The following is a 25,686-nucleotide window of genomic DNA, read 5'->3' as shown; positions in this document are numbered from 1 at the left end:
AAAATGTATTAAGAATAAAAAGGTTTAATTTATTAAAATATATTTATAATATTTATACAGGTATACCTGTTGGCTTGTTAGTAAATCATTCAGGAAATGATTTGTTATTGTCAATATTATACTAATGCCATATTACTAAAATAAAATAATAATACTATTAGAATGGTTATAAAATGCAAGAATAAGGAACTGGGGCATAAATTCCTTAAATAAAGAAAAAAGAAAAAAGAAACACTGAAGTGCATGATGCTTTTTTGGATTATTATTTAGGTGAAAAGAAACAATGTAACATGGGGGGCGGGGGGGAATTTTCAACCAAAGCACATACATGCAGTCCCTTGATAGCAAGAGGCACTGAGAAACTTGTCATGCAGGAGATTCTTGCAAGCCTGAATGCATTTAGACAGTTCACAGGGATTCATTATGATGCTAACCATTGCCTCAGCTACTCTTGGACTGCTTGCCATGAAAATCATCCCCACTATAAGAACATACACCAATATTGTTCTACCTTCCATCTCTAACAAATCAAACTCTCCTTCTTCTTCTTCTTCTTCTTTTCTCAGATTTTATTTTGAGAACTGACTTGGTTCTTTAATGGCACTCGACTTGTTTATATTCTGTGTCATATATAGTGTCATTAGGATATTTATAGATGGAAAGGAAATTGAAGCAAATCAGCCTTTTAGAGAATGTATTGCTTAGAGAATCTGTCACTTCACTATACATAGCTTGCTTAGTAGCTCAGGTAATTGGGTGTAGATTTTGTTATGAAACTTAACATATTTGCCATTGTGCATAGGCTGCTATGTACACTCATTTAGAAAGAAAATTATAATACTATATTTGATTAAAAAATATATTTTATTTGAAAATAAAATATAAAAGAAAGTAAATGAAAATAATATGTTCTAATATTATGTAATATATTAATAAACTAACATGAAATTTATATAAAAATTCTACTTATTTTATTATGATTTAGTTTAAATTACAATAAATTTCCCACAAAAATATATGATTATATAAAATTTTAAATAAACTTTCATTTAATTCAAATTATAAAAATTTTAAAATTTTAAATAAATTTCATAAATTTTAACCAAATAAAATATAACTATTATATAATTGATAATATAAATTATTAAAAACTAATTTATTAAATCCTCCCATTCTTTAATATATTTATAGGAGGGCCAAGCATGCTCATACAGTATGAATAGATGATCCAAACAGCCTTGTACAGACAAATAATCAAAGCCGAAATGCCGGCCTGATTCTAATATAATGATCCAAATACTTGTTATTTAGCTCCAAACTGTTCCACTTCTAACTCTTTTAGTGAAATAAAAATCATAAACTCGTAAAAGTTGCCTGTGCATGTTTGACAAACTTGGACACAACTCGAACCAAAAAGAAATGGACTCCACATTGCTGACTCTTTCAAAAGTTACAGGAAATGGACTCGGGAAATTACATTGTGGACAAACCAAAACTGAGTCTATTTCCTGTAATTCACCATCGTGGCAAAGTAAGAAAAGAAACCAAAAAAAAGAATATACTGTAACTTAGAAAGTGGGAAAGATAATTCTCATGTTTCTTGATACATTCTGCTTGCTCCTGACTTCCCATGGAGTTCATACATGAGAGCTCTTTGTATAATGATCCTAATAAACATTCATGTCATAAATCATTAAGTTCTCTGCTTTCCCTATCCCACTGCAATATCAATGTCACAACTTTTCAGTTCTGCTCTAAACAAAGGTCACCCCATCTCACGTTGTATCTTGCTGCAAGATAGTGAGCCCCAACGGGGCCCCGACTGCTGTATGGATAGTATTCAGGGATAATCTTTTTCTCTTCAAGCTCCTTCAGAACAGGCGTGAATAGTGACCAAGCAGCATCTAGTTCATCACTCCTGATAAATAGCCTTCTTTCACCCTCAATGGCATCTAACAAGAGCCTTTCATACGCACATGGAATCTCCTTAGAATATCTAAAAGACGTACAAACCAAGTTAGTTCAAAATCAAACATCATGATGGAGCCATTGAAATAAACCAGAATTTAGAAAGAGAACAAAATATCCTATGGAAGAATATAAATCAATTGCTGAGATATTGAGCTTAGAGGAATATACATATGGAAAATAAATAACCCCAGTTAAATATCCACATTATGTTTTAGTAATATTAAATGTTGCTATTGATTCAGTTTCAATCAAGATTAAACTTATTGTTTTAAACAAATACTGATGTCTCCATCAATGCAAGAAAACATGATGCTTTGATGCACTAAACACTAAAAAAAAAAAATTAACTCAGTAAAGACTTCACCCTTATGTTGTATACATACAATATAATATAGTGGATTTTGGACACAACTAGGAATCTCAAGAGGTTTCTCACAAGAATATGAACATGTTCATATGCTTATTATTTTGGTTATGCAAATTTATATTACCTTGCTGCATAGTGAAGATTTAGGTTGCTTCGATCCAATCTCATTCCCAAACCCGGGACCTTGTTATTGATCTTCAAGTAGATAGCTTCATCAGGCTGCACTCGGATAACAAGCTCATTTGTAGCTTTATCAATATCTGATCCAAAGTTCCGGTTATATAAGTTACCAGGTACATGCCTGAACTGTACACGTATCTCAGTCCTGGGAAAATACAGTAACTCAAGTGTTAACGCTCTAAACCACTTTGACAATGATAGTAGTATCCAATGCTACATACCTCTTATTATGTAATGCTTTGCCAGCTTTCATAAGGAAAGGCACCCCATCCCATCTTGCGTTGTCTATGAAGAGGGCTGCTGCTGCAAACGTTGGAGTTAGGCTGTCTTTTGGTACAGTTTTGTCATCAATGTAGGCTGGGTAAGTAATCCCTCCTTTAGTGTGACTCTTGTACTGACCAATCATCACATCTTCAAGCCGTATAGGCCTCATGGATCGTAAGACTTTGACCTAAGAGACAGAAAACAATGATACTTAAAAAATCCAAGGAACCATATACAAAATGAGTGGGACTTTCAAGCTATCAATAAAACCTTTTCATTTCTGATATCTTCTGCATCCAAACTGACAGGGGTTTCCATGGCAAAGAGTGCAAGAATTTGAAGCAGATGGTTCTGCATTATATCTCTTATTATCCCATAATTATCAAAATACCTGGTGTTAACCAATAGAAGGATTAGCAAAGACCTCTCAAGTTGGACTATAACCTATATCTGCAGTTTGAGAAAAAAAAAAAAAAAAGTACCCTCCACGTCCTTCAGTGCCAAAATCTTCAGAGAATATTAACTGTACATTCCTTATATACTGCCTCGACCACAAAGGTTCAAAGATTAGATTGGAGAAGCGGAGAACAGAAAGATTTTCCACTAGTTCTTTTCCCAGATAATGGTCTATCCTGAAAAATGAAATCCATCTGATCAGATTACAATTCATATTCTCAGAGAAATAAAAGCCAATTGAAGATCAAAGAATTCGACCTAAATATTTGATCTTCTTCTAGGTATTGCTTGAGTGCTTTTGTCAGAGCAGCAGAGGATTCTGAATCTCGGCCAAACGGTTTCTCAACAATGACTCTGGTCCAGCCATTACCAGATGAAGCTGATGAGCTCGCACATTTTACTGCATCAACAAAAATATTTGGGGGGATTGATAGATAAAAAAGGCGATTGGAAACTCGGCCACCCTGCACATGCAAATTTTAATGTCATTTTCAAGTCATTATAGGAGTTGATTGAGCATTGCATAGAAACCCCTCTAGCCTTTCATAACTCTAAACAAAAAGATACAGCATGCTAAAATATCACAATCAACAAAAAAGAAAAATACGCATTTTGTCTTTGAAGCTATATAGTTCACAAGCTGTAAAAGACTCCAACCGAATCTAATACAATGATAGAAATAATACAGTCATGACCGGTTATGATAAAATTTACAGGTGAGCTTCCACAAAATAAACATACACTCCATTCGTACCTTTAAGAAATATGCAAACTAAAGGACAAGGCAAATGCGCTTCACTAGCCAAAGTGAGAATAAATCAAGCCAAACTCACATCCAATAATAAATTATAATGAGAAGCAAGAAAGTTTTACAGTGATATGCATCAGCAACTTAATCCACTACTTCTTTAAAGAAATGTTTCACTATGTCAAAATGCCTGGTCCACACCCCCAATTACCTCATGTTCTTTCAGCTTCTTGTCTAGTTCTGCAAAATGTTCCTGAGAATCGTACTGACCAGAATGGTAGAAACATCTATTAAGAAACTCGTCCATCTTTTCACCACAGTTCTCCCTGAAAATCCAAAAGCAGCATATCATGTTTCATAACAACTTAGAATTTCAAGACCAATAATCAGTGGCAGAGCCAGAAATTTAATTGCAGGGAGTACAAAATAAGTTCATGGGGGTACTAAAAAATAATAAATGTTAAAATTTTTTTATGTGTTAAACTTAAAGAGGTAATGCTGTAAATTCCCTCCTAATAGATGTAAATATATAACATATTAGCTTTGGAGCAGTACCAAAAACAGTAAAAGCAATAGAGCCAAAATCACCTCTTATCAATTCTGCAAGTCAGAGTCTTGCTAATCATGTTTCTAAGTTCAGCATCAGTCATCTTACTCCGAGCATAACCAAACACAGTGAAGTGCTGAAACCAATTAGGATATAGAATTAATGACAATATGAAATATTACCAACTTGGAACTGATTTAAATATTGGAGATTAAACATTGAAGTCATAAAGTAAAGAGCAGAATCACAATCAAACCTTGGGGAGACAACCCTCATAATAAAGAGCAAAAAGTGCAGGAAATATCTTTTTCTTGGCAAGGTCTCCAGATGCTCCAACAACAGTGATGCTGACAGTTGACTCATCTTTATTAATATCAAAACCAACTTCTTCTTTTAATTCCTCTGAAGATGTTATTGAAGACAACAACCCATCCTTCAATTTCATAAATGAACTATCATTTTCTACTGGGTTCACTGGGGTGGCCACTGCACCTATATCAGATTGCAATTCAAATAAGAATAAAAGACAAGATAGGGCCTTCAACGAAAAAATACAATCAAGCAAATATCTCAAAACAACAAAAAGAAAAATCTCTTGATGGAATATCAGCTTTTCTGAAACCTATGGTGTTTCATTTTCTAAGAACCAGATAACTTGTCACATCTCAGCCACAAAATACACATGGACCATATAATGATTCCTATCACAATTAGCACATAAAAGATACCCAATTGACAATTGGTTCGAATAAACAGAAAATAAACCAAACCCATCCATAAAACTAATAGCAAAAGAAAGGGTGCGACTCAAAACAAGAGAAACTAACCATCCTGCATGAGAACCACATCTGGGTAAGAATTCTTTTGAGCTTGTAAAGAAACCTTAGCTGTTAAGAACTTATTCGCAATCCAATTCAGGCGTTGAAATTGCTTCCCATTAATGGAAGATGAAGAAGAAGAAAATAAAGAATATGAATTTGAATTTGCATAAGAACGGGAATGTATTGAAGAAAGGGTAGCCATTTCTTTCAAGACTTTTTTTTTTTTTTTTTTGTTAAAGATTTCAACTTCAGAAACTCCTATCTAAGAAATTTATTTTCTTTGGGTTAATGAACCTAAGAAATCTACTGATAGGTATACGAAATGCTAAAAGAGAGAGAGAAAGCTTAGGAGATATCGAGAGAGGTAATAGTAAAGGCCCTTGAGATCTCCGAAAGGCTGCTCTTTTTTGTGTTGTTTGGTCTTTGGCAATTGCCAACAATAACAGTTGTCTGTCTATTGGAGCGAGGAGAATGGAGAAATATTTATATCAGAAGCCAAAACGGAATCAAATTTTGATTCTTTTATTTTCAGTTAGGTTGGTGATGCTCTCTGGATGCTTTAAAAGAAAATTATTTATTCCATAATTTTATTTATAGAAATCCAAAAGTTTTAATCCTGAGATTTTGAATTTTCTTCACCATCATTCTTAACATTAATAAAAATGATTTTATCCCAATACTGTTTGGTCTGAATGGCTAAATGAAATATATTCATCTTCTGTGTGGTAATTAACTAAATGATTAGTAATAAAAATCAAAGTTAGACTGCTACATTCATTGAGAATATTATTTTGACAGTCAAATTAAGGCACCTACATATGACCAGTGAAGTGTATAATGTAAAATGTAATGTTCTCTATTTTTAAAAGTATGCAAATTGGACTATTAAAGGAGGGCCAGGACAAGACACAATAATAATAATAATAATAATAATAATAATAATAATAATATGAAAAGAAAAAAAAAATTAAAAAAGAAGAGAAGGAGAGGAGCAGCTTATTATAGTCATCAAAAGACACAATAAAAAGAAGTTGCTTGTAGAAGTCAATTGTGTTTCAGGCTTTGGCTTTTCATTAACAGCCACTACTAATATTATTTTTTTAATCTTACTTTCTTTTTTAAATTCTTTATTTGTTTCCTTCAACAGTCACTCCCTTTGTATATTCTTCCATTTCTCATCACATTTATACAGCCATTTATTTTGTGAATCAGGCCAAAAAGTTGGGTCTGGTGCATTCACCAGGCATACTCTAATATATTAAAACATAATACACATTAGAACATAGTTTGGTCTCTTTTGAAATAAAATATTGAGAAGTCATATATTAATAGTTTAGATTCTTATAAATTTTAATATCATAAATTTATTGGTTTTGCATATCAACTCAGAAAATTTGACATGGGCTAAAGCTAAAAAAGCTTAGGTGTTACCCATGAAGCCCATTTTGCCACCACTTGTTTGTGCCTGAAACCTGGTTTTCTCGAGCCCCATTCCCCTACCATATGAATAAATTATCGTACATAAAAGTTTATCTGATTGGGAAACAAACAAAATCTAAATTTATAAGTCCACAAATCTTATTATAAGAACATAGTATTGGATAATTTGAAGCTAACTCATATAATTTGCTTCGGGAAACTCAGGTAATTTAAATCATAAATCCTTCTTTTGCTTTTCTAATTGGATATCGTTTGATTGGTAATGGAGTCAATTTTAAAACTATAAGTTAATTACAAAATTATAAAGTCAATTTTAAAGCTATAAGTTGATTACAAAACTATAAAGTTGCAAGTTTAATTCAAAATAACTAATAAAAGTTAACTCCTATCTATTGTTCAATCTTGAATATATATTGCAAAAGGTTTAAAATGTAAAAATAAATTACTAATTAACTAAGAGAGAATCCTTTTTTGAGTAGAAAAATTAAATAATTTTTTTATTTATCCGTATATTGCACGGCTGTTATATTTCAATTATAAAATTAAGTTGATAGATATAATTTAATAAAAAGAATTATTTACAAACTAACTATTTTTAAATATATATTTTTTAATTTTTTTAATTTTATTAATTTAATAATATAAAAATAATTTTTAATATCTATTAACTAATTTTAGTTTTATATAAATTAATAATATCAATATAATTGATATTACTATTATTTAGGATTAATAATTTATTATATAATTAAAAAATTAATTTATTAGTATATAATTTAAATCTCAAAAATTAATATATATATATATGAATGGGAAGAAAATGTATCAAAAGGTTTTTGATAAATCTCTCCAAATGTAAGGAATAGGAAATTTTTTAAAAAAGTTTTCAAGATATTTCTATAAAATTTTAAAAAGTATTGTGTCCGACAAAAAGAAAAACAGTATCCTTTTAAAGATTTTCGTACATCCTTGGTTAAGTTTATGTGGTAAAAGATGATAGAGTGATCATGTAATTATGAGAAAAAAATTATTTTCTCCTAAAATAATTTATGAGTAGTATTTTGCTAAATCAATCTCCTTGGATTATATTATTTTTCCATTAATGACTCTTATATTTTTTTTATCAACTTAGAAAGATAAAATTTCTAACTAGTAATTTGATTTTATAAATTTGGTTATGAAATTTTATAAATATAATCAATATGATCTTTTACTCGGTAGAGTTTCTAAGTTAGATACGAAAAAAAGATCTTATAATTATAAAATACATAAAAATAGAGCATGCATGTAGATTTGGTCATGGGGCGGTTGGGAACCGGCATCGACGGTTTCGATTCGGAATCACTAATTTTAAAATAAAATAAAATTTAATTTAATTTAATTTAATTTAATTTTAAATATTTTAAAAATAGATAAGAGAACTACGTGGATTTTGATCCCTCTAAATCTCAAAAAAAATAAGTAACTATTTTAATTTATTATAAAAAAAATTAAATTAAGTCATTTTTTCAAAATAAATTTAATCTGTCTAAACCGACTGAATCAAAATTATAAACTTAAACCGGTCCTGGATCGTCCAAAAGGCGATTCTGGTCCAATTCCAACTTTTATTGAACCATAAACCGTGGACAGCCCTACATGCATGCATAGATGTTAGGTACGAGGACAGATAAAGAGAAGAAAGAAGGCCATGGGAATCTAATATCGAACTACCAACCAATCTTGTAATTTCCTTATTTATAGTATCCTTACCGAACCCTTAGATGCTAAGGAAAGAATATGATATGAGCCGTTTGTATTTATGGAATGGAAAGGGGTCAAAAGTCACAACAATGGATGCATATTCCCTTGGCATTTCAAATCCACCGCCTCAAAGAGGAAAATAGGTGTTGAATGCAGTTTTATTTATTCTTAGCCTTCCGCGGTCGGTCCATTTTGTATGCAAAAATTAACCACTCCAATATCTTCATAACACTTAGTTCTCTTTAACAGAAGAATGTTGATTACTAATACTCGTGTGCATGTTCTTCCACTCTCCTAATCAAACTTATATTAATTGGAGGATGCTTTGCAAACTTACCGCCTGAGTTTTCACCTTGGAAAAGTTAATTTTGCAATTCTTTGATTATTATTTTTCTTTAAAACTTGTAATTTTAGATTTATATTGCATGTAATCTAATTTATAATTTTATTAGTATGTTTTAAATCCAATGGTTGTGATTAAATTTAATAAATATAATAATTTAAATTATACACGATATCAGTGTCAAGTGTCACGTGACATGTCAAATCAATTGCAAATTTTAAAATATGAGAAAATAAAATTTTGTTACTGAAACATTTAGATTTTTAGGACTGAAATTGATAATTCATTGGCAATAGAGTTTGATTTTGTCAGAGAACTTCCCATGTTTCTGATCATATTTCTTTTATCAGTTTTTACTTTTCTTGTCAAGAAGTGCTAATTAAATTTTCCCCATTTGATATCAAGCTCAATTGGGGACTCCTGGGACAAAACAGACTTGTCATATATTTTACAGTATTTAGTGCCATCTTTGCAAATGATAGAATTGTGTAATTCACGTTGTATTAATTGTTTTTTGTTTTGTTTTTTTTCTAATTCTAAGATGTACATGTAAAGTCACCTCTATGGTTAGATTAACATGTACATGCATATAAAGCCATATTTATGAATAACATTTCTTTTTGAATTAAGACACACAGAGAATATATATATATATATATATATATATAGGAAGAATTGCTAGATTTATCATGAAAATAACAATAACCAGCAATGGCTTAAGCAGATATAATATTAATTCCATGACTTATTTGCCCCTAATTTAATTAATGATATTATGATACAATTAATTAATCAAGCAGAACAGCAGACTAATAACCTTGATTCTAACAACCTTGCTTCTTCAAGCCACCTTTGTCTGTTAACCCTAGCAATGAACTCTTCCACTCTTCTGTTTAGTTCCTCAGCTGGCCAGTCAGTCTCTTCTTCACTACCTTTTTCCTTCTGATCTTTATCCTCTTCTGTTAATGCAACTTCAATTTCTTTAACTTCAGCTTCTTGATCTTGAGCTTGATTTCCTAATTTAACACCAGCTTCTTGATCTTGATCTTCCTCAGGTACTTCAGCTTCTTCTTGAGCTTCCTGAAATTCTTCCTTTTCCTCTTCCTCTATTAATGATGATCCATCGATGACTTCTTTGACCTCCTCTTTCACTTCTTCTTCTTCTTGAACAATAGTACAAACCCTTTTGTCTTCATCAAGATTCAGGTCCAATTTGCTTTGCACTGCCTTTTCTTGAAGAAGAGTTGAGATTCCTTTAAGGCTTCTACTTCTTTGAACATACTCATCGTAGATTTTGTTTGTTGGAGATGATGAGTGTGAGCCAACAAGTTTTGATTCTCCAACCAGAAAGACAACAATGATATTAACCACTACAAACAAGCACTTAGGACTAAAAATGGAAGTGCAAGTATTTGGAAGGGAAAGAAATTGAAATTCCTTGATGGAGGAATACAAGGAGGGAAACCAATAAGGGTAGAAACAAAATACACTACATGTCAATGCAATAACTGAAAGTAAATGAATGATGAGATTGTGAAGAAACTGAGTCTTGTAACTATTCATGGCTTGAATATTCTTAGCCTTGCTTAGTATATCCATTATTTTCTGAAGTTGAAGAAAATATTTTAGGGCTTTTCTAATTTGGAGGGAGTTTTGCAGGTGCTTTTCTTAGTTACAAAGTCTCATTGAGGATTCAGAATTGTGTGGAAAAGGGGCAGTGAAAACAATGACTTATATAGTGGGGGAGAAAGGAGAGGTGGTGGAGGATATTTTTGTGGGATTCAAGGGATGCTACTTTTTATTATTGTTTTTGTATAGTAGGCTCCTCTTTTGAATTTATAATTATTTTCTCAAACAAAAGAAAAGAAAAGCTTTGGCAGGTTGAGAATGTGTGTTTTGATTTTGGGTGCTTTTGTTTTTAGCCTCCATTTTGCTTTTCCACTATTCAAGTTGATGGTTTTGATTAAATTTTTCCTTTGGAGTTTCACTTGCTATTATAAGCACATACATATTAGCATCAGAGAAACTTGTGAAGACCCATGGTTTCAGGATTCAAGCATACATCATATGTAAAAGCAGACATTATCATGTTATACAAATACTAATGAAAGAGAGTATACATTTAAGTGCCAATTTAAAACAACTTTTTGGAAATCACTTTTGATTTTGATTTTGATCTTTTAATTGTTTTTTCTAAAGCGTAATTTTGAAAAAGCTTCTAAAAGGAATATAAAATAATAATAATAATAATAACCCTGGTTGGGAAAAGCTGTACCAAACTAAGTCTAATGTATATAGTTAGCAACACAAGTTTAAACTTTTTGGTCACATGATCAAAGTCTGATTTTACCATATTAATTGTATAGTGTTATGTATGTATATATATTTTAAATTTCATTTTGTTTGCTTCTTTCCAACACATATAATTCTGCATCTTCTTTTTAAAAAGGTGTCTATAAAACATATTAGCAAACAATTTCAACATGCTAATTTGATTATGCATTTCATATGTATATGCTTATGTAATCAGTTTCACTCTTTGTTTTGTTACTTAACAGGGGAAAGAAAAAACAGAGAGAAGGGGAACGAAAAGGTAACAGTAGAAAAAGAAAAGGCCGCATGTATTCTTCTTGCTTTTCATGCTTTGGAATTATTTGGAGTTTTCTCAAGAAAATATGCCTAACTAAAGAACTTCCATGCTTTTCCTTTAGGGTTTTATTTTTATTTTTATTTTTTTCCTCCTGCTTTTTCCCTCTATAATTGAAGCTCCATATGCATTTCAATGGAGATTAATGGCCAGTTTGGCATTATTGCATGTGAAACAACTGCTTCTAAGAATTTTAAATTTAAATGTTTTTATCTTTTACTATTTTAACCTTTTTAGCCTTTACTTTTGGAGAAGCAAGAGGTGAATTTTAAAATGTCGTAATTTACAGTGACTTTTAATAATTTTATGTGTTTAAAGAATAAAAATTTATAAAATTTAAATTAATTTACCTAAACAAATTATTTTAAAGAAATTTACACTAAAATGTTTTAGTATGTAATTATATAAATATTACATATTATATATATATAAATTTAATTTAAATTTTATAATTTTTTTAAATTAAATACAAAATATTGAAAAACACTAAATTATGATACCTTAGTATTCAACTAAATTTTAAGCTAAAAAAAAATATAAAAGATATGAAAATAAAATTATAAAAAGCCATACAGCCATAATAAACAGAAAAGAAAAGCCAATAAAAGTAGCTTGCACCCCATAAATAATGACATCAAGGTCATCGTCAATAATAATTTCAAATTTGACTATAACTTGTGTTGTTTACTATAAAATGTGGGCTTTCGTATCCTCCACTACTTTAATACCTAATTAAATAACCAATTTAGTTTAATTAAATAACTCTTGAGGAGAAACTAATAGTGGTAGAGAAGCAGAAACTATAATTCATGTGTGTTAACCAGTGGATTTGGACGGTGTAACCATACAAGTGCTAGTTGGCCATTTCTTATTGATGGGTTCAACGAATAGTTACGTATTTCCTTTTGAAAGATGGAAATTTCTTAGATTCTTTGTGAAAGAATCCTGCAAAATTACCACATAAAGACTGAGGGAGGCTGTATTTAGAAATTAATGAAGCTTCAAAGAAGGACCCTAAAAGGAGATGGTGACAAACGAAAAGTATTGCTTTCACTAAGATATTCATTCAAATTCACCCTTAGATTAGTAGCTCAGAGCCCGACTGCATGCATAACTTACAGCTGCATTAAAACTCTTGAGATAGTGTTTTGATACCCGTAAAGGTCGTGACCAACATGCTCTAAATTAACTCTAGATAGGTGTACACAACGGAAAGGCATGCTTATAGGTTAGGATGTGATATCTGTTGATAAATAGCAAGACTACACACTCAACAAAAAGCAGAACATTATTATAGCATGCCCTACCCAACAGGACTAGAGAAAACTAATCTATTGCTGCAGCAAATCATGGGCACACATTCAGAAAGATGTGGCTTTGCTGGTTAGGACTTAGGACTGCCTACGCCATCCATCTCCACTCCCTATGCTTTTTCTTCTGCATCTGCAATGTAGGCTCCTTCATGAACAGCTATAGACCAATCCTTCATCAGTTTGAGCCACGAGCAACTTCTGCATATCAATTCCTCTTAAAATCAAATCTTCATGAAAGCTAATAACATTTTGTTTAAGTGCAATATGCTAATAAACCAATTCTACCTTGTTACTTATGATGATGATATCAAAGACAACTACTTATGTTGTTCTGCTGATTGAATATTCCATCCCGCCATTCTTACACTAGCAGCTTCAATCTGTTCAAGTGTTTCAGCAACTTCTTTCATTGATGGCCGAAGTTGGGGATTATGTTGAAGACATCTAAAAGCAAGATGAGCTATTTTCAAGGCGTCTTTCAGAGGATATCTTCCATCCAACTTTGAGTCCATTATGTTTCTCAACTTTATCCTACTTACCAAATGTGGTTTAATCCAATCCACAAGAACACGTTGCTCAGTCGGACGTTTCTTATCAATTGCACGTAAGCCTGTTAGCATCTCCACCAAAACCACGCCAAAACTGTATACATCACTCTTTACATACAAATGACCTGATCAATATTACCACAAAACCATGTAATCAGTTCTCAAGTCGGTTAAAAGTTCCTCCAATATACTAAATAAAACCAGTTTGATGTTTCAGACATCCAGATCAAAGCTCTTACCAGTTGCTATATACTCTGGATCCATATAACCAAATGTCCCCATTACACGCGTAGTGACATGCGAATCAGCAATTAAAGGAGCAACATATGCTAGGCCAAAGTCTGATATCTTCGAGTTATATAACTGAATTTAAACCAAAATCTGAAAGAATTAACTTTTGTTGAATCCTTCAATAGCATTTTCCAAAGGCTAAGAGAAATTCTTTTCAATACAGTCTTCAACGACTTAAGTCCACCACCCATCACACCGCAAAATGTATGAAATTGGCAAGGAATACAGAATGTAACCTTTGGTGGCACATTGGCAAGGAATACAGAATGTAACCTTTGGTGGCACATTGGCAAGGAATACAGAATGTAACCTTTGGTGGCACATTAGCATTATTAATCTAATGTTTCTATGCAGTAAAAGAAACAAATGGTAGAAGTTACCTCATCAAGCAATATATTGGAGGACTTGAAATCTCTGTAAATTACTGGCTTCTCCAATGTATGCAAGTAATACAGCCCTTGAGCCGTTCCTATGGCAATCTTCAGCCTTGTATCCCAAGAAAGTGGCCGAACTGAGCGCTCTTCACAAATAGATAACATATAGGAATTAAAAGGGCAAGAATTCTGTATGCATGCAATTCTTGCGTAGTGGTGTAGAAGCTATAATTAAAAATGTTAAAATGGCACTTACTTCCGAATAGATGGCGGTTTAGGCTTCCATTTTTCATGAACTCATAGGCAAGGAAATAAGTACCCCCATCTGAGCAGTATCCCAATAGCTTTACAAGGTTCGGATGAGATAAGCTTCCTAAAAAATTGACCTCTGCCTAAACAAACATATGGTTTTCTGAATAAGCATATATAAATATATCACTTGAAAACAAAGAACTATGTCTAAATTACCAATTACTCAACTAATTAAGCTTAATGGTAAGAACTAATTATATTAACGCCGATTACTATGACATTCTTTGCTCCAGTGTTCGAAATTCACAATCTTAAATTGTAAGAAGCAGGCAAAGTAAACATGGCATTTCAGATTTGTGAACACATACCAACCATTCCTGAACTCCTTGAGTGCTCGTGGGATTGAGCGCCTTGATAGCAAAAGCTGTCTTCCTTATTCCCCCTGGCGGCACCTTCTCCTTAAGCCAACCCTTGTAGACATTTCCAAAACCTCCTTTTCCCACCACCATATCACGTCTAAAATTATGAGTTGCAGCCTTCATTTGTGCAAAACTAAAAGCTCTCAAATTTGGGTTAGTAACAAATTGTCCATTAGTAAAACCGTCCATTGCATTACTAACGTTTCCGCCCCATATGGTCGTAAAGCTAGTGCTTGATTGAGATACCCATGTCATCAGGTTGGTGCTTGTCGCAGAGTAACCAGAGACACTGTCATCTACAAAAGATGTATCACCTGATACAGATACAAAAAGCTGAAGTTTAAACTGTAAAAAGGAAGGCTGAGCTAGAAAAGATCAAGGCTTTTGTAAAGCCAGAAATATGTGTTAACAGAAACTATGCAAGTGCCAATCAGTTAATCATGTGCAAAGTTTAAATTAGATAAAGCAAGGAGAGGTTACAGATGATCGTGATGTACCTGCAGTAACACGATCGATGTTTGTCTGATCTGAGGTTGGGTTATGAGCTGAATGACTCCAGCAAATCCCCATCAACTTCTTTTGTATCCTTTGTTTCTGTTGGAGCCTCTACAAAGACAAAGGCAGGAATGGCCAGACAGAGAAGGATTGCCTCTTTTTTCAGACTTTAAGAACTTGGACGGTTGCGTTCAACAGCCATTAGAAGTTGACCAATGAATATTTTAGGGCAAATTTAGGACTAGAAATTTTGGAAGCTTTCAGAGAAATATCTGCCTTCCACATTAACCTTATTAGCCGATAAATGAATTTTGTGCCAACTAGCCTGAAATATGCGCGTTATGCTACAAAATTCTGAAGGTACATTCTTTTTTAACACATAGTTAAGTAATTAAAATCGTTACTAACTTCCTCCTCAAAAAATTATCCATGTTTCTCAATACTTATTATTTAAATTAGTTAAATAAAATAAAATTTAAAAATATTAATTTCAATATTTAATATAAGATTTAAATTTAAATTTTTATATTTTTATATTTTATCAAAAAATCAAAATTAACAATTATTGTCTCTAACTATCGACTTTATAAAACGATTATTAACATTGTTGCCATCAATTTCATTAATTTAGTTAAAATTTAGAAAACTAATATATATATATATATATATATATATATATATATATATATATATAAATTTCTGAGACTTAAAATCTCTTTGACATGTGTCTTAATTTTTGATACATAGGATTTTTATTTTAACATTCATACTTATTTATTTTTATATGTGTACTTATTTTTAACACATGTGATTCAAACTTATGTAATTTTATAGTTTTTCTATCAATGTATTGATTAATAAGTTATATTCCTCACTAAATAATCGACTCTAATTCTAAAAAATAATATATTAATTATATTAATATTGTATTAACTAATAAATAGTTTCCTAATCAGACAATGATATTAATTTTATCTTAAAAAATAGTATATTAATCATATTTTAATATTTTATTGACTAATAAATTAGTTTTCTAATTAGATAACACTTCTAATTCTAAAAAATAATATCTTAACTTCTATTTTTAATATTATATTCAATTATAAGTTAATTTTTTAATTATACAATAAAACTTTACTTTTAAAAAATAGTAATATCAATCAATTTGATAGTATTAATTCATATAATATTAAAACTAATTAATAAATATTTTTAAGATAATTTTAATATTATTACACTAATAAAATTTTAAAATCTTAAAAAATTAAAAATAATATTTAAAAATAATTAATTAGCTATTATTTTTTAAAATATTATTAATAGCAAATATTAAAAAATTTATTAAATTATATCTCTCAACTTAATTTTATAATCGAAATAATAATATCAGCCGTATAACGGATATAGGGCTAGTTTATTATTAAATTTGAATATCATGTATCAAAATAAATATATAAATTAAAATAAGAATTCTATATGAAAAAAAAATAAAAACATGTTAAAAAAAATTAAATCTAACAAATTATCAATATAAATAAATTGCCACGTATCATTCAGTAATTTGCTTTGCGCGAGGAGTTCTCTATGTAATTTGGTGCGCTCATTGTCCCAATCATTGAATTAGCGCAGTGTATTAAATTGGTGTTGGCTTCTTTGATTTTAAGACCATCTTCAGTCCACACCATACACATATTTTCTTTTCTTTTAAATAGAGGAAAAGTTAGAATTGATGAGATCCAAACAAAGATTTTCTGATACAGATTACACAACAAAACCAACAGGGGTAAAAATCATTTCTAGAATATAACATTGAATGGAGTAATTCCAGATCAAGATACAACAGAATGGTACTATCCCAGCTTGGACAGAATAGTACCCCTAAACGACTCGAAAGCACCCTCTGAAAACTCAACGACAACAATAACAAAAGCCGGCAAAACCACTATCTCAATACTACAAAGACTTGCTCAATTGCAGGCAGCAAACCTACAACCTAGAGTCAAAAAGATCAATTCTACATGACCTCGACCCAAAAAAAAAAAAATTATCCGCCCTTTTCTGATCTGTAAAAGAATCAGGCTCATGATATTGAATATCAAAATATCAATTCATTTGGAGAGAAAAAAAAAATTTAAAATTATCTCTGTCCAACCTCTAAGCTGCAATAAAACTACTAGACTATGCTTGTCCTCAAAGTACTAATGCAACCTTCTCATTCGAAACAAAAGAAGACGGATGGGCAATCAATGGCTCATAGTGATCAGCTCCAGCACCACACCACCCTGCACGTAATGAGTGGTAACATCCATGAATGTCAGTCATATCACGGTTGCAACTAAAATTCAAAGAAACAGATTTGGACATACTGAAACAATACTAAAGCTAAGTCTGCAAACACTAAAAATGACTATGTACCTGTTCCTTTCATAAATAGAAAGAAAGGAAGTTCACAAATCTCACTCCTTGGACGATGCGGGAGGAAGAAAACACAATTTTCTTCATCAACCATTGCATCAGATCCATGTGCTTGCACCTGTAAATGTTAGGGGCAAACGAAAAGCAAACTAAATTAGAACCTTTAAAACAATTGAGCAACTGTCAGTGTCACCACATAGAACTGATAAATCTTTAAAACATCATATCACCATAACAGTGCAAAGGCTGAAACTTTCCAGGTCTATCAAAGTCAACTAAATATAAAAGTGAAGCATTGGAGGTCAATAACAAGACAAACAAGAACGCAAAAAAGAAATCAATCAACATACAAGATGACACTATTAGAACCAAAGAAGCGCTACTCCAATTAGGAAAACCATACTGACTGACCAATGACAACTCCGGACCAACTTCTCAAATGGGGTTCTAATATAATCTCATGCACCAGTGAAATGCAAAAAAGATTCAAGAAAAAGAAAAAAAGGACTTGCAAAATAATCCAACTTACCACAAAAATCTCACGCTTAAACTCAGTAGCAAGACATTCAATAGCAATATCATCACCAAAAGCAGCAGCATGACCTTGTCTATTCTCATCAACAGATAACAAACCCTCCTCTGTATATTGCAAAGTAATTATATCATACTCGTCGTCCTCTGGTGACCCACAAGTCGCCATATATTTCGCCCAACTTATTCCATCATTCACTCCTATACACCTCTCTTTATATATAGATTCCGCCGCTAGTTCTCTTCAAACACAGCAAAAGTCACAATTAACTAACAGACAATACCCAATTTTCATATTTCCTTTTCTTTTTCAAAGATCTGATAAATCTTTTACCTTTGCATGCCGATCTGCACGAGCTCATCGATCGAGGCATCTAAGGCGACGCGATCCGATTTCTTCGCTAAAAGTTTGACTTCTTGGACAACGTGAATACCCCAGCCATTTTTCAGATCTGGTGAGTACATATGCTTTATAGCTTCGTCTATCGTTTCTTTCTCTTTCTCATTCGCAGATCCGTAATCCTCAGTGAACCGCCGTACCGTCCGTCTCCTCAGCTCTCGCGCGTCGATCTCACGCGCCATCATCGCTTTCTGTGATGCCGTGAACAGGCAGTTTCCATCTGCTGACACCTCTCCCCCGTGAGATAGACGAAAAACCACCGATCTTGGAGAGTCTTTATCGTTCGGATGCTTCCAAAGCACGCCTTTCGCGTGGAGCTTTTGTAAATGCCGTTTTTGTTGATCTTCTAAGCCATTCACATCGTCCCACGCTGTCTGGTATTCGATAGAAGCATCATTAGTGGAATCTCTCCAATGGAGTTCCGCCAGCGCCGGCGACGGCGACGGTGAAGGAGGTTGAAATGCCGTTTCTGCAACTACTGCCGTTGAATCACAAAGCAATTTCCCCATTTTTACCCTCTATTTCTGTATATACTAAGAATTATATTTAGACAAATTCTCTTGATTTTTTCTCTTCTTCAATGGAAGAAGAGTTGCAGAGAGACAGAGAGAGAGAGAGAGAGGGAGATTAGGGTTAACGGGTAGATTTAGAAGGCGGGAGAGAAATGAATGGCACGTGGCGAAATCCGGATGATTTTAGAGTCTCAAGGAGAGATGCTAACGTAAGCCGGTGGACCATGAAATGCTGAACCTGACCCAGAGATATCTGTATATAATTTATAATTCGCAACTAGACGTTGGTGTTAGTTGGCAGCAATGACATATTTGCCTAGTATGTTTTTACTTGGCAAGTTATTATATAGAAACAACCAATAGGAGATCGACATGTCAGCAAGGTTGTGGAGCTTTGTTGTGTTAGCGTGGTCCAATAAGAGTTTAGTCAAATGTAAGAGGGTCTTGTTGTGCCCGCGTGCTCCCTCGCTCGTGTGGCTACTGGTCGGCGTTACTTACTATTTAGTAACTCTCTATCGGATCGGAGTAACGGTCATATAAAATGACGTGGCAGGAGTTTGTTTGCATATGTAAACTGATATTTAAACATCTTAACGGCTCTATCCTTTCTTTTATTTCTTGAATAACCATTATTATTATTATTATTATTATTATTATTATGTAAGAGATGTCAAATATTTTTTTTAAACTAATTACTTTTTTTTTCTGTGTTAATTATTATTTTTTAATAGTTTCATTTAAATTAAAAAATATTTAATAAATTTAATTATAAAAAAGTAAAAAATTAATGTTTGTATTTGATATATAAAAGTAATAAATAATTAAAAAAATTATTTAAAAAAGACAGCTAGTATGTAATAAAGAAAATATAAAATAAAATGTGATGAAATTAATAAGTAAAAATAGAATTAAGAAAAAGAAATAGAACGTCTATAACTTATAAATAATTATTTAAATATCTAATTATTGCTTTAGACATATGTCATTTTACATTTAATTTGTTACCTGTATCAGCATTAATCTCCAATACAATAAGATAAGAGGTGTTAATTATGACCTAACGTAAACAAAATGTAAGACTTTATTTACATAAACGAAAAGTTTAAAAAAAAATTATTTATTTCTTCAAAAAAATATAAATCTTTCATTGTAAAAATGTTAAATTCTTTTAATTTACTTGCTTATAAGTACAGTATGCTAATATTAACAAATTTATAAAGAGAAATCCAGAGATTAAAATCACTTCTCAAACATCATGTCAAAGTTTCTCTTCATGTTTAAAGAATGTGGATCTTTTGGTGATCAAATGAAACCAAAGTTATGGCTAAAAAGAAGAAGCAAAAGCTTGAAAAAGACATTATAAATATTAGCAATTATCATGAACCTGAGAAATATGGGAGCCTCATCTTTTGATGGATCAATGAACCACAGGCCATGACCCATCAAAGTTATGTGGCCTAATTGACCACCAATGAAAAAGAAAATCACATCATTGTTTTTATGTGTCTTCCTTCTTTAGACTTTAATTTATTGTGGACAATATAACATCATATTGCCATATATTATAATTACAAATGAAAAATAATTAAAATTTGAAAAAAAGCGTACTCATGATTCCTTCAAAAACTTTATTCCTTATTAATAGGCCAAATGTATTTTTATGCTCATAAATTTTAGTCATTTAATCAATTTAGTCCTTTAATTTTTAATTTAATCTAATAAACATCTAAATTTATTTATTTTTCTATAATATTTAATACTTTTTGACATGTGTCTTCCTCCAATATATCCATATGTACAGTACAAACGTGTTTAAATATTATAAAAATAATAAAATTAAAATATCGGTTAAATTAAATTGAAAATTAAAGTGTTAAACTGACTAATCGATATAAGTATAGAAACATAAAATATATATTTAATTTTATTAATATTATTATTATATGCATTACATAATTGAACAAGAAAATACATTCTTATCATTTAAAACTACAGAAGGATACGATGATATTGAGGGGGATAAACTGTAATTTCCTCCTCTTATTTTGATAATTTTTGTTCTCTTTCCCTTTCTCTTGGGATCCTTGGTTCACAATCTCTACATGCTTCCCCAGTCTCCTACTAATCTTTTTGTGCTAATTTGGCGGATCAAACAACCCCTTTATAACCGCTATTGATTTTTCCATGTCTGGTTCTACAGACATAATTCCTGAATTGTAAATAATTAAAAATAAATGACTGAAATTAGTGGCATAAATTTATTAAGAACAAGTGTAAAAATGAATAAGGAAATTTATTTACCTTCCATCCTCCCTGTGCTTCTCTTGATATCGTGTGCACATCCTTCACAATGCATGTACATCTTGAGTTCTATGATTTTCCTGTTTATCTTCTGTTTTTTTGGTTTAGGAGAAATCAATTCTACATTCCTGCTATACTTCTTCTGAAGTCTCCCTAAGACCTTCACTGGATCCACATTTTTCCCCTACACAATTACTTTCTGATTTGCATTTTCAATTACAATCTCTTCAACACCTAAAACATAATCAAGTAAACATTTACATTACCATGTAAGCTTTTAGCCCAACCTCTCTATTCCCACTGTTATTCTTTTCTTCCACCTTCTGCCCTCCATCACCTTGATTCCGCCCACCATTTTTCTGATTCTTTCTCTTCTGGAACATACAGACACACACATATAAAACATCAAATTACCAAGAAAAAGAACATCACAAGTAATTGGCAACAATATTCAGGCAAGAAGATACAAGTTTTTTGGTGTACCGTTCTCATGGCTAAGCTTGTTTTTTTTCTGTCAAAGTTGAGATTGATACTGTCAAGGAGACAGGTTATAAATAGGACTAGAAAGCTTAAAACTTTCTAAGTATGAGAGTTTTATTGCTGATTAATATAGAAAAAAATAATCTCAGCTAAAAAAAGGTAAAGTTCAGGAATTCCATTATCATAACATTAAAAGAAAATAAAGGGAGAGGAGAGGCAACAAAAACCTTTTTTAATCAAGGGTAGGTTTTGCTATCTTACAATTTTCCTTAAATTTATTAATCACGAATAACATTATTGAATGACAAACACCCTTTAGTGCAATAAATAAAATTGGGATTTCTTGGGAGTTAAAGATTATATCAATTCCAACATTGGTTCATCTACATTTGATATTTTGCTTTACCAAATCTGGACCAATGACCAAAATACCAAATACGAATTCCAAATTCCAAATTCTCCATGAAACAATTTTTTTGAGCTTACCAAAATCGTCCTTTTTGTAGTAACTGCCTTCTCGAAAAATTCTTTGATAAATTCCGTAGAATTTTTCTACTTTTACATGTTTTTTGCAAGATTTGGTACAAATGATTATAATGTCTATCTACGAAATTAAGTTAAGTTAATTTCCACTTAGAAAATCAGGAAAAACTTATGATTAGTTTGCCCTAATAACATGATTATCGTGTTACATAACATTTTCATTCCTTACTTTCAATTTTCATATTGATGATTGTATCACTCCATTCATAAACAAATCCAATTATCATGTTAGTTATAGTTCTAATATACTATAGTTTTTTCTCTTATACTTTTATCTCAAATGTGATATCCATTTCATTTACACTCACTATATATATTAAAGATATTTATTGAAGAAGGTTTGTTACATTTCTGTTAGCCTACTGTTAGTTTGTTACATTTCTATTAGACTACGGTTAGTCTTTAAACAGAAAAGGTAACGTTTTTTCCTTTAGATTATTACAGTTAGAAGCTTAGCTCAATAAGAAAGTGACAAGTGTCCAATTCCTTTGTATTAAAAGAATCACCTGTAATAGATGAAGGTTAATGAGAATTTTCTCAATCTGTTTCCTCTATGAACTACTATCATTTTCTCTGCAATCTTCTTCTTCAATCTACTCTCTAATCTACTCTTCAAATCGTGATATGGTATCAGAGCAGAACTCTGAAAAATCTCAGCAAAATTTATTGTTCTTTTGATTCATTATTACTGATTTCTTATCAATTTTTACACATTTGATATTATGATCTTGATTTCTTTCAAAAATTCTTCTTAAAACCCTAATTTTTTCTATAAACATGTCGTGTTCAAACTTGGAATCAGAAAATCCGTCCAACCCTTATTACTTGCATCCAAGTGAAAATCCATCATTAATCTTAGTCTCACCATTAATGAATGGACAGAATTATCATTCTTGGTATCGTTCCATGAGAATGTGTCTCTCAACGTAGAATAAATTGAAGTTTGTAAATGGTAGCATACTGGTTCCAGCTAAAGAAGATCCAATTTTTCTAGTTTGGGAATGTTGCAATACAATGGTGCTTTCTTGGATCTTGAGATCTTTATCTCCATCAATTGCACAAAGTATCTTGTGGATTGACAATGCAATGGATGTTTGGAAGGATCCTTATGATAGATTTTCTTAAGGTAACGCTTTAAGTGTAACACCCCTATCACATGCTAACCAATAAACATTAGCCAGGAAGTATACAAGCGTCGTAGAATATATACTACAGGTAGATAGGTCAATATGTAGGTTGTTAAGAATCCAGACACAAGGTTATTAACATATAAACTTATGATTATACTTAAACATCATTTAACAAGTATTACAAACATCTTCTTATGCCTTATAAGGCATACTTCCATATATATCACATAACTCGCATACAAAAATGCATCGGGAGGAGACTTCACAAACCGGCCCAACTTGACAGAATCGCTAAAAGCTAGACTTCACATACAACCAACGGATGCACTACTATTTACAAACCTGAAAAGAAAAATTTTGGAGAGGGTGAGCCTCCAAATGAAATAAATAATCAACATAATCTATATCACATACACTTAATACAATTTCCACCCAATCACATAACTTTCCATGATATTCATAGTTTAGGTATAAAGTCATACCATTCTACTGAATTCATTACAACCATCATAGAAGAAATACAATTCAACAATTATGGTTAGTTCTCACGGCTTGTGGATCCCCTTTAATGTGCTGCTCCGCCTCATCCTCACATATCACACACGTAAGTACGCTCCGCCTCATCTCACATTATACACTTTTATAGCCTCTCTAGGCTTTAGCCTCTCAAGGCTTTATATATATATTTTTTTTTCACAGGGGAATCCACCATTCACATGCACATATGCACTTAACATCACAATTCAATCATTTCACTTATATCATATTTCAGCAATAACAATTGTTCCACTCAACACCAATCATTTCCATCTCAGTCATTCAAACATAAACAATATTAAGCAAACGCAACCATTTGCGGAACATTTGATTAAATATATGAACATAGCAAATATTAACTATTTACTTACTCAAAATATACTTATTCCTTTAGCATATAAGAACCTCCTTTCTCCACAACTTCCTTTCCAGGCCTTTGAGTACCTGTCAACACATTCATCAATTCACATTTCATGCATATTACAAATATTCATGTAAATGCGAGTTCTATTACATTACAAGATCATCCCCTCTCTAATTCATAGGTCTAACTCTTCCTCTAAGACTCTCAATTACTGTTTTAATATCCTATAAACATTTTCCATCTAGTTAAATACCAATTTAACTCAAACTAACATCAATAAATTACATAAAACTAATCTCCAACATTTCTGTTTTCTAGACAGAATTTAGTACCAAGGTATATTTATTGCTGGGCAAAATTTGCTTAATACAAAAATCTCATATTAAATAGACATATCCATTTATGCGTCTAGTTTCATCTCCAAGAAGAATTACTCAATTCTGACTTCTATAGATTTAATTATTTTCAAATTACTGAGCAAGGGTCATACAGCTAGTTGTATCTGAGCAGCAATCTGTTTGCTCAATTTAAGCAACCAAAACGGAACAAATAGCAAAATCACAAAACTACAAAGTTATAGAGGACTGTTTAAAATTTCCATAGACACCAATTAAGCTTAATTTGGACTTATATAACCCATGTTATGCCTAAAATACAGAACATCAAGGTTGCTGGAATTTTGACAGTTTTCTATCTTAACATACTTAAACTTAAATCAAGCTTAATCTTTATGCAATCATTCAATACTCTACTAATTCATGATAATCAGACCTTTAATTAATCAATGAGAGCATCAAATGAAGTTTTTCCAATTTGTAATCAAGAACCCTAATGACAAATTAATAACACTCAAGTAACAACTTACCAATTTCAGCTTTTGGGTTGCTAATATACTTAAATCCTTTAGCTTTAGCTTGGCTCCTTCAATAGTTGGCAAAATCCTATCTTAATCTTAAGTTTTTCTAGGTATTCCACTCCTCTCTCTTATTCCAAATTTTGTATTTTTGGCCATGAACGAATTTTAGAGAAATGAAGAGGTAAAATGAGCTTGCTCATGGTTCCAATTTCCAATATTCCTCTCTTAATGCCACCACCTACTAAACTATTTTTATCACCTTAAATTAATTCTTACTAACCATATATAGGTACTAACTTTTAATTGTATCTTTTAAGTCCAATCTATTTACCCAACCTTCAACTATTGGTTCAATTAAGTCTTAAGGCTTAATACACATAACCCAAGTACTTAATCAA

General features: G+C 31.5%; 5 protein-coding genes across 8 annotated transcripts; all 5 read right to left on the bottom strand.

Annotated features, from left to right (window-relative positions):
* Nucleotides 1-1,404: 1,404 nt before the first annotated feature.
* LOC8286759 (glucose-6-phosphate 1-dehydrogenase 2, chloroplastic) lies at nucleotides 1,405-5,848 on the bottom strand. Its single transcript, XM_002514831.4, has 10 exons — nucleotides 5,361-5,848; nucleotides 4,790-5,025; nucleotides 4,575-4,669; nucleotides 4,198-4,312; nucleotides 3,497-3,702; nucleotides 3,265-3,414; nucleotides 3,053-3,173; nucleotides 2,740-2,969; nucleotides 2,463-2,663; nucleotides 1,405-1,996 (listed from the first exon to the last, which is right to left on the bottom strand). Exons 1-10 carry the CDS (start codon nucleotides 5,554-5,556, stop codon nucleotides 1,744-1,746), a joined length of 1,803 nt encoding a protein of 600 aa, XP_002514877.1. The 5' UTR covers nucleotides 5,557-5,848; the 3' UTR covers nucleotides 1,405-1,743.
* Nucleotides 5,849-9,186: 3,338 nt separating this feature from the next.
* LOC8286760 (uncharacterized protein DDB_G0279979) lies at nucleotides 9,187-10,601 on the bottom strand. Its single transcript, XM_002514832.4, has one exon. It carries the CDS (start codon nucleotides 10,477-10,479, stop codon nucleotides 9,673-9,675), a length of 807 nt encoding a protein of 268 aa, XP_002514878.2. The 5' UTR covers nucleotides 10,480-10,601; the 3' UTR covers nucleotides 9,187-9,672.
* A 1,954-nt stretch (nucleotides 10,602-12,555) lies between these two features.
* Nucleotides 12,556-15,517, bottom strand: LOC8286761 (probable serine/threonine-protein kinase PIX13). Of its 3 annotated transcripts, none has more exons than XM_048377477.1 (7): nucleotides 15,222-15,517; nucleotides 14,674-15,038; nucleotides 14,310-14,445; nucleotides 14,060-14,199; nucleotides 13,628-13,751; nucleotides 13,126-13,513; nucleotides 12,556-13,035 (listed from the first exon to the last, which is right to left on the bottom strand). In XM_048377477.1, the coding sequence occupies exons 1-6, from the start codon at nucleotides 15,292-15,294 to the stop codon at nucleotides 13,158-13,160; spliced, it is 1,194 nt and encodes a 397-aa protein (XP_048233434.1). In that variant the 5' UTR covers nucleotides 15,295-15,517; the 3' UTR covers nucleotides 12,556-13,035; nucleotides 13,126-13,157. The 3 variants fall into 3 exon arrangements, with proteins under 3 accessions (XP_048233434.1, XP_015572114.1, XP_015572115.1); XM_015716628.3 differs by having other exon boundaries at nucleotides 12,556-13,038; nucleotides 15,222-15,516; XM_015716629.3 differs by lacking the exon at nucleotides 12,556-13,035 and having other exon boundaries at nucleotides 13,132-13,284; nucleotides 13,380-13,513.
* A 1,482-nt stretch (nucleotides 15,518-16,999) lies between these two features.
* LOC8286762 lies at nucleotides 17,000-19,490 on the bottom strand. The gene is made up of 4 exons (XM_002514834.4): nucleotides 18,500-19,490; nucleotides 18,164-18,407; nucleotides 17,635-17,752; nucleotides 17,000-17,501 (listed from the first exon to the last, which is right to left on the bottom strand). The coding sequence occupies exons 1-4, from the start codon at nucleotides 19,072-19,074 to the stop codon at nucleotides 17,410-17,412; spliced, it is 1,029 nt and encodes a 342-aa protein (XP_002514880.1). The 5' UTR covers nucleotides 19,075-19,490; the 3' UTR covers nucleotides 17,000-17,409.
* Nucleotides 19,491-20,975: 1,485 nt separating this feature from the next.
* On the bottom strand, nucleotides 20,976-22,017 carry LOC8286763 (heavy metal-associated isoprenylated plant protein 8). Of its 2 annotated transcripts, none has more exons than XM_048377268.1 (4): nucleotides 21,862-22,017; nucleotides 21,666-21,752; nucleotides 21,379-21,562; nucleotides 20,976-21,286 (listed from the first exon to the last, which is right to left on the bottom strand). In XM_048377268.1, exons 1-4 carry the CDS (start codon nucleotides 21,868-21,870, stop codon nucleotides 21,213-21,215), a joined length of 354 nt encoding a protein of 117 aa, XP_048233225.1. In that variant the 5' UTR covers nucleotides 21,871-22,017; the 3' UTR covers nucleotides 20,976-21,212. The 2 variants fall into 2 exon arrangements, with proteins under 2 accessions (XP_048233225.1, XP_015572143.2); XM_015716657.2 differs by having other exon boundaries at nucleotides 21,645-21,752; nucleotides 21,862-22,008.
* Between the last annotated feature and the right edge of the window lie 3,669 nt (nucleotides 22,018-25,686).

This window comes from Ricinus communis, chromosome 7 (assembly GCF_019578655.1).
Source record: "Ricinus communis isolate WT05 ecotype wild-type chromosome 7, ASM1957865v1, whole genome shotgun sequence".
NCBI lineage: Eukaryota > Viridiplantae > Streptophyta > Magnoliopsida > Malpighiales > Euphorbiaceae > Ricinus > Ricinus communis.
Note: the sequence above shows the minus strand (reverse complement) of the source record. Positions and strands in the feature narration are given on the sequence as shown.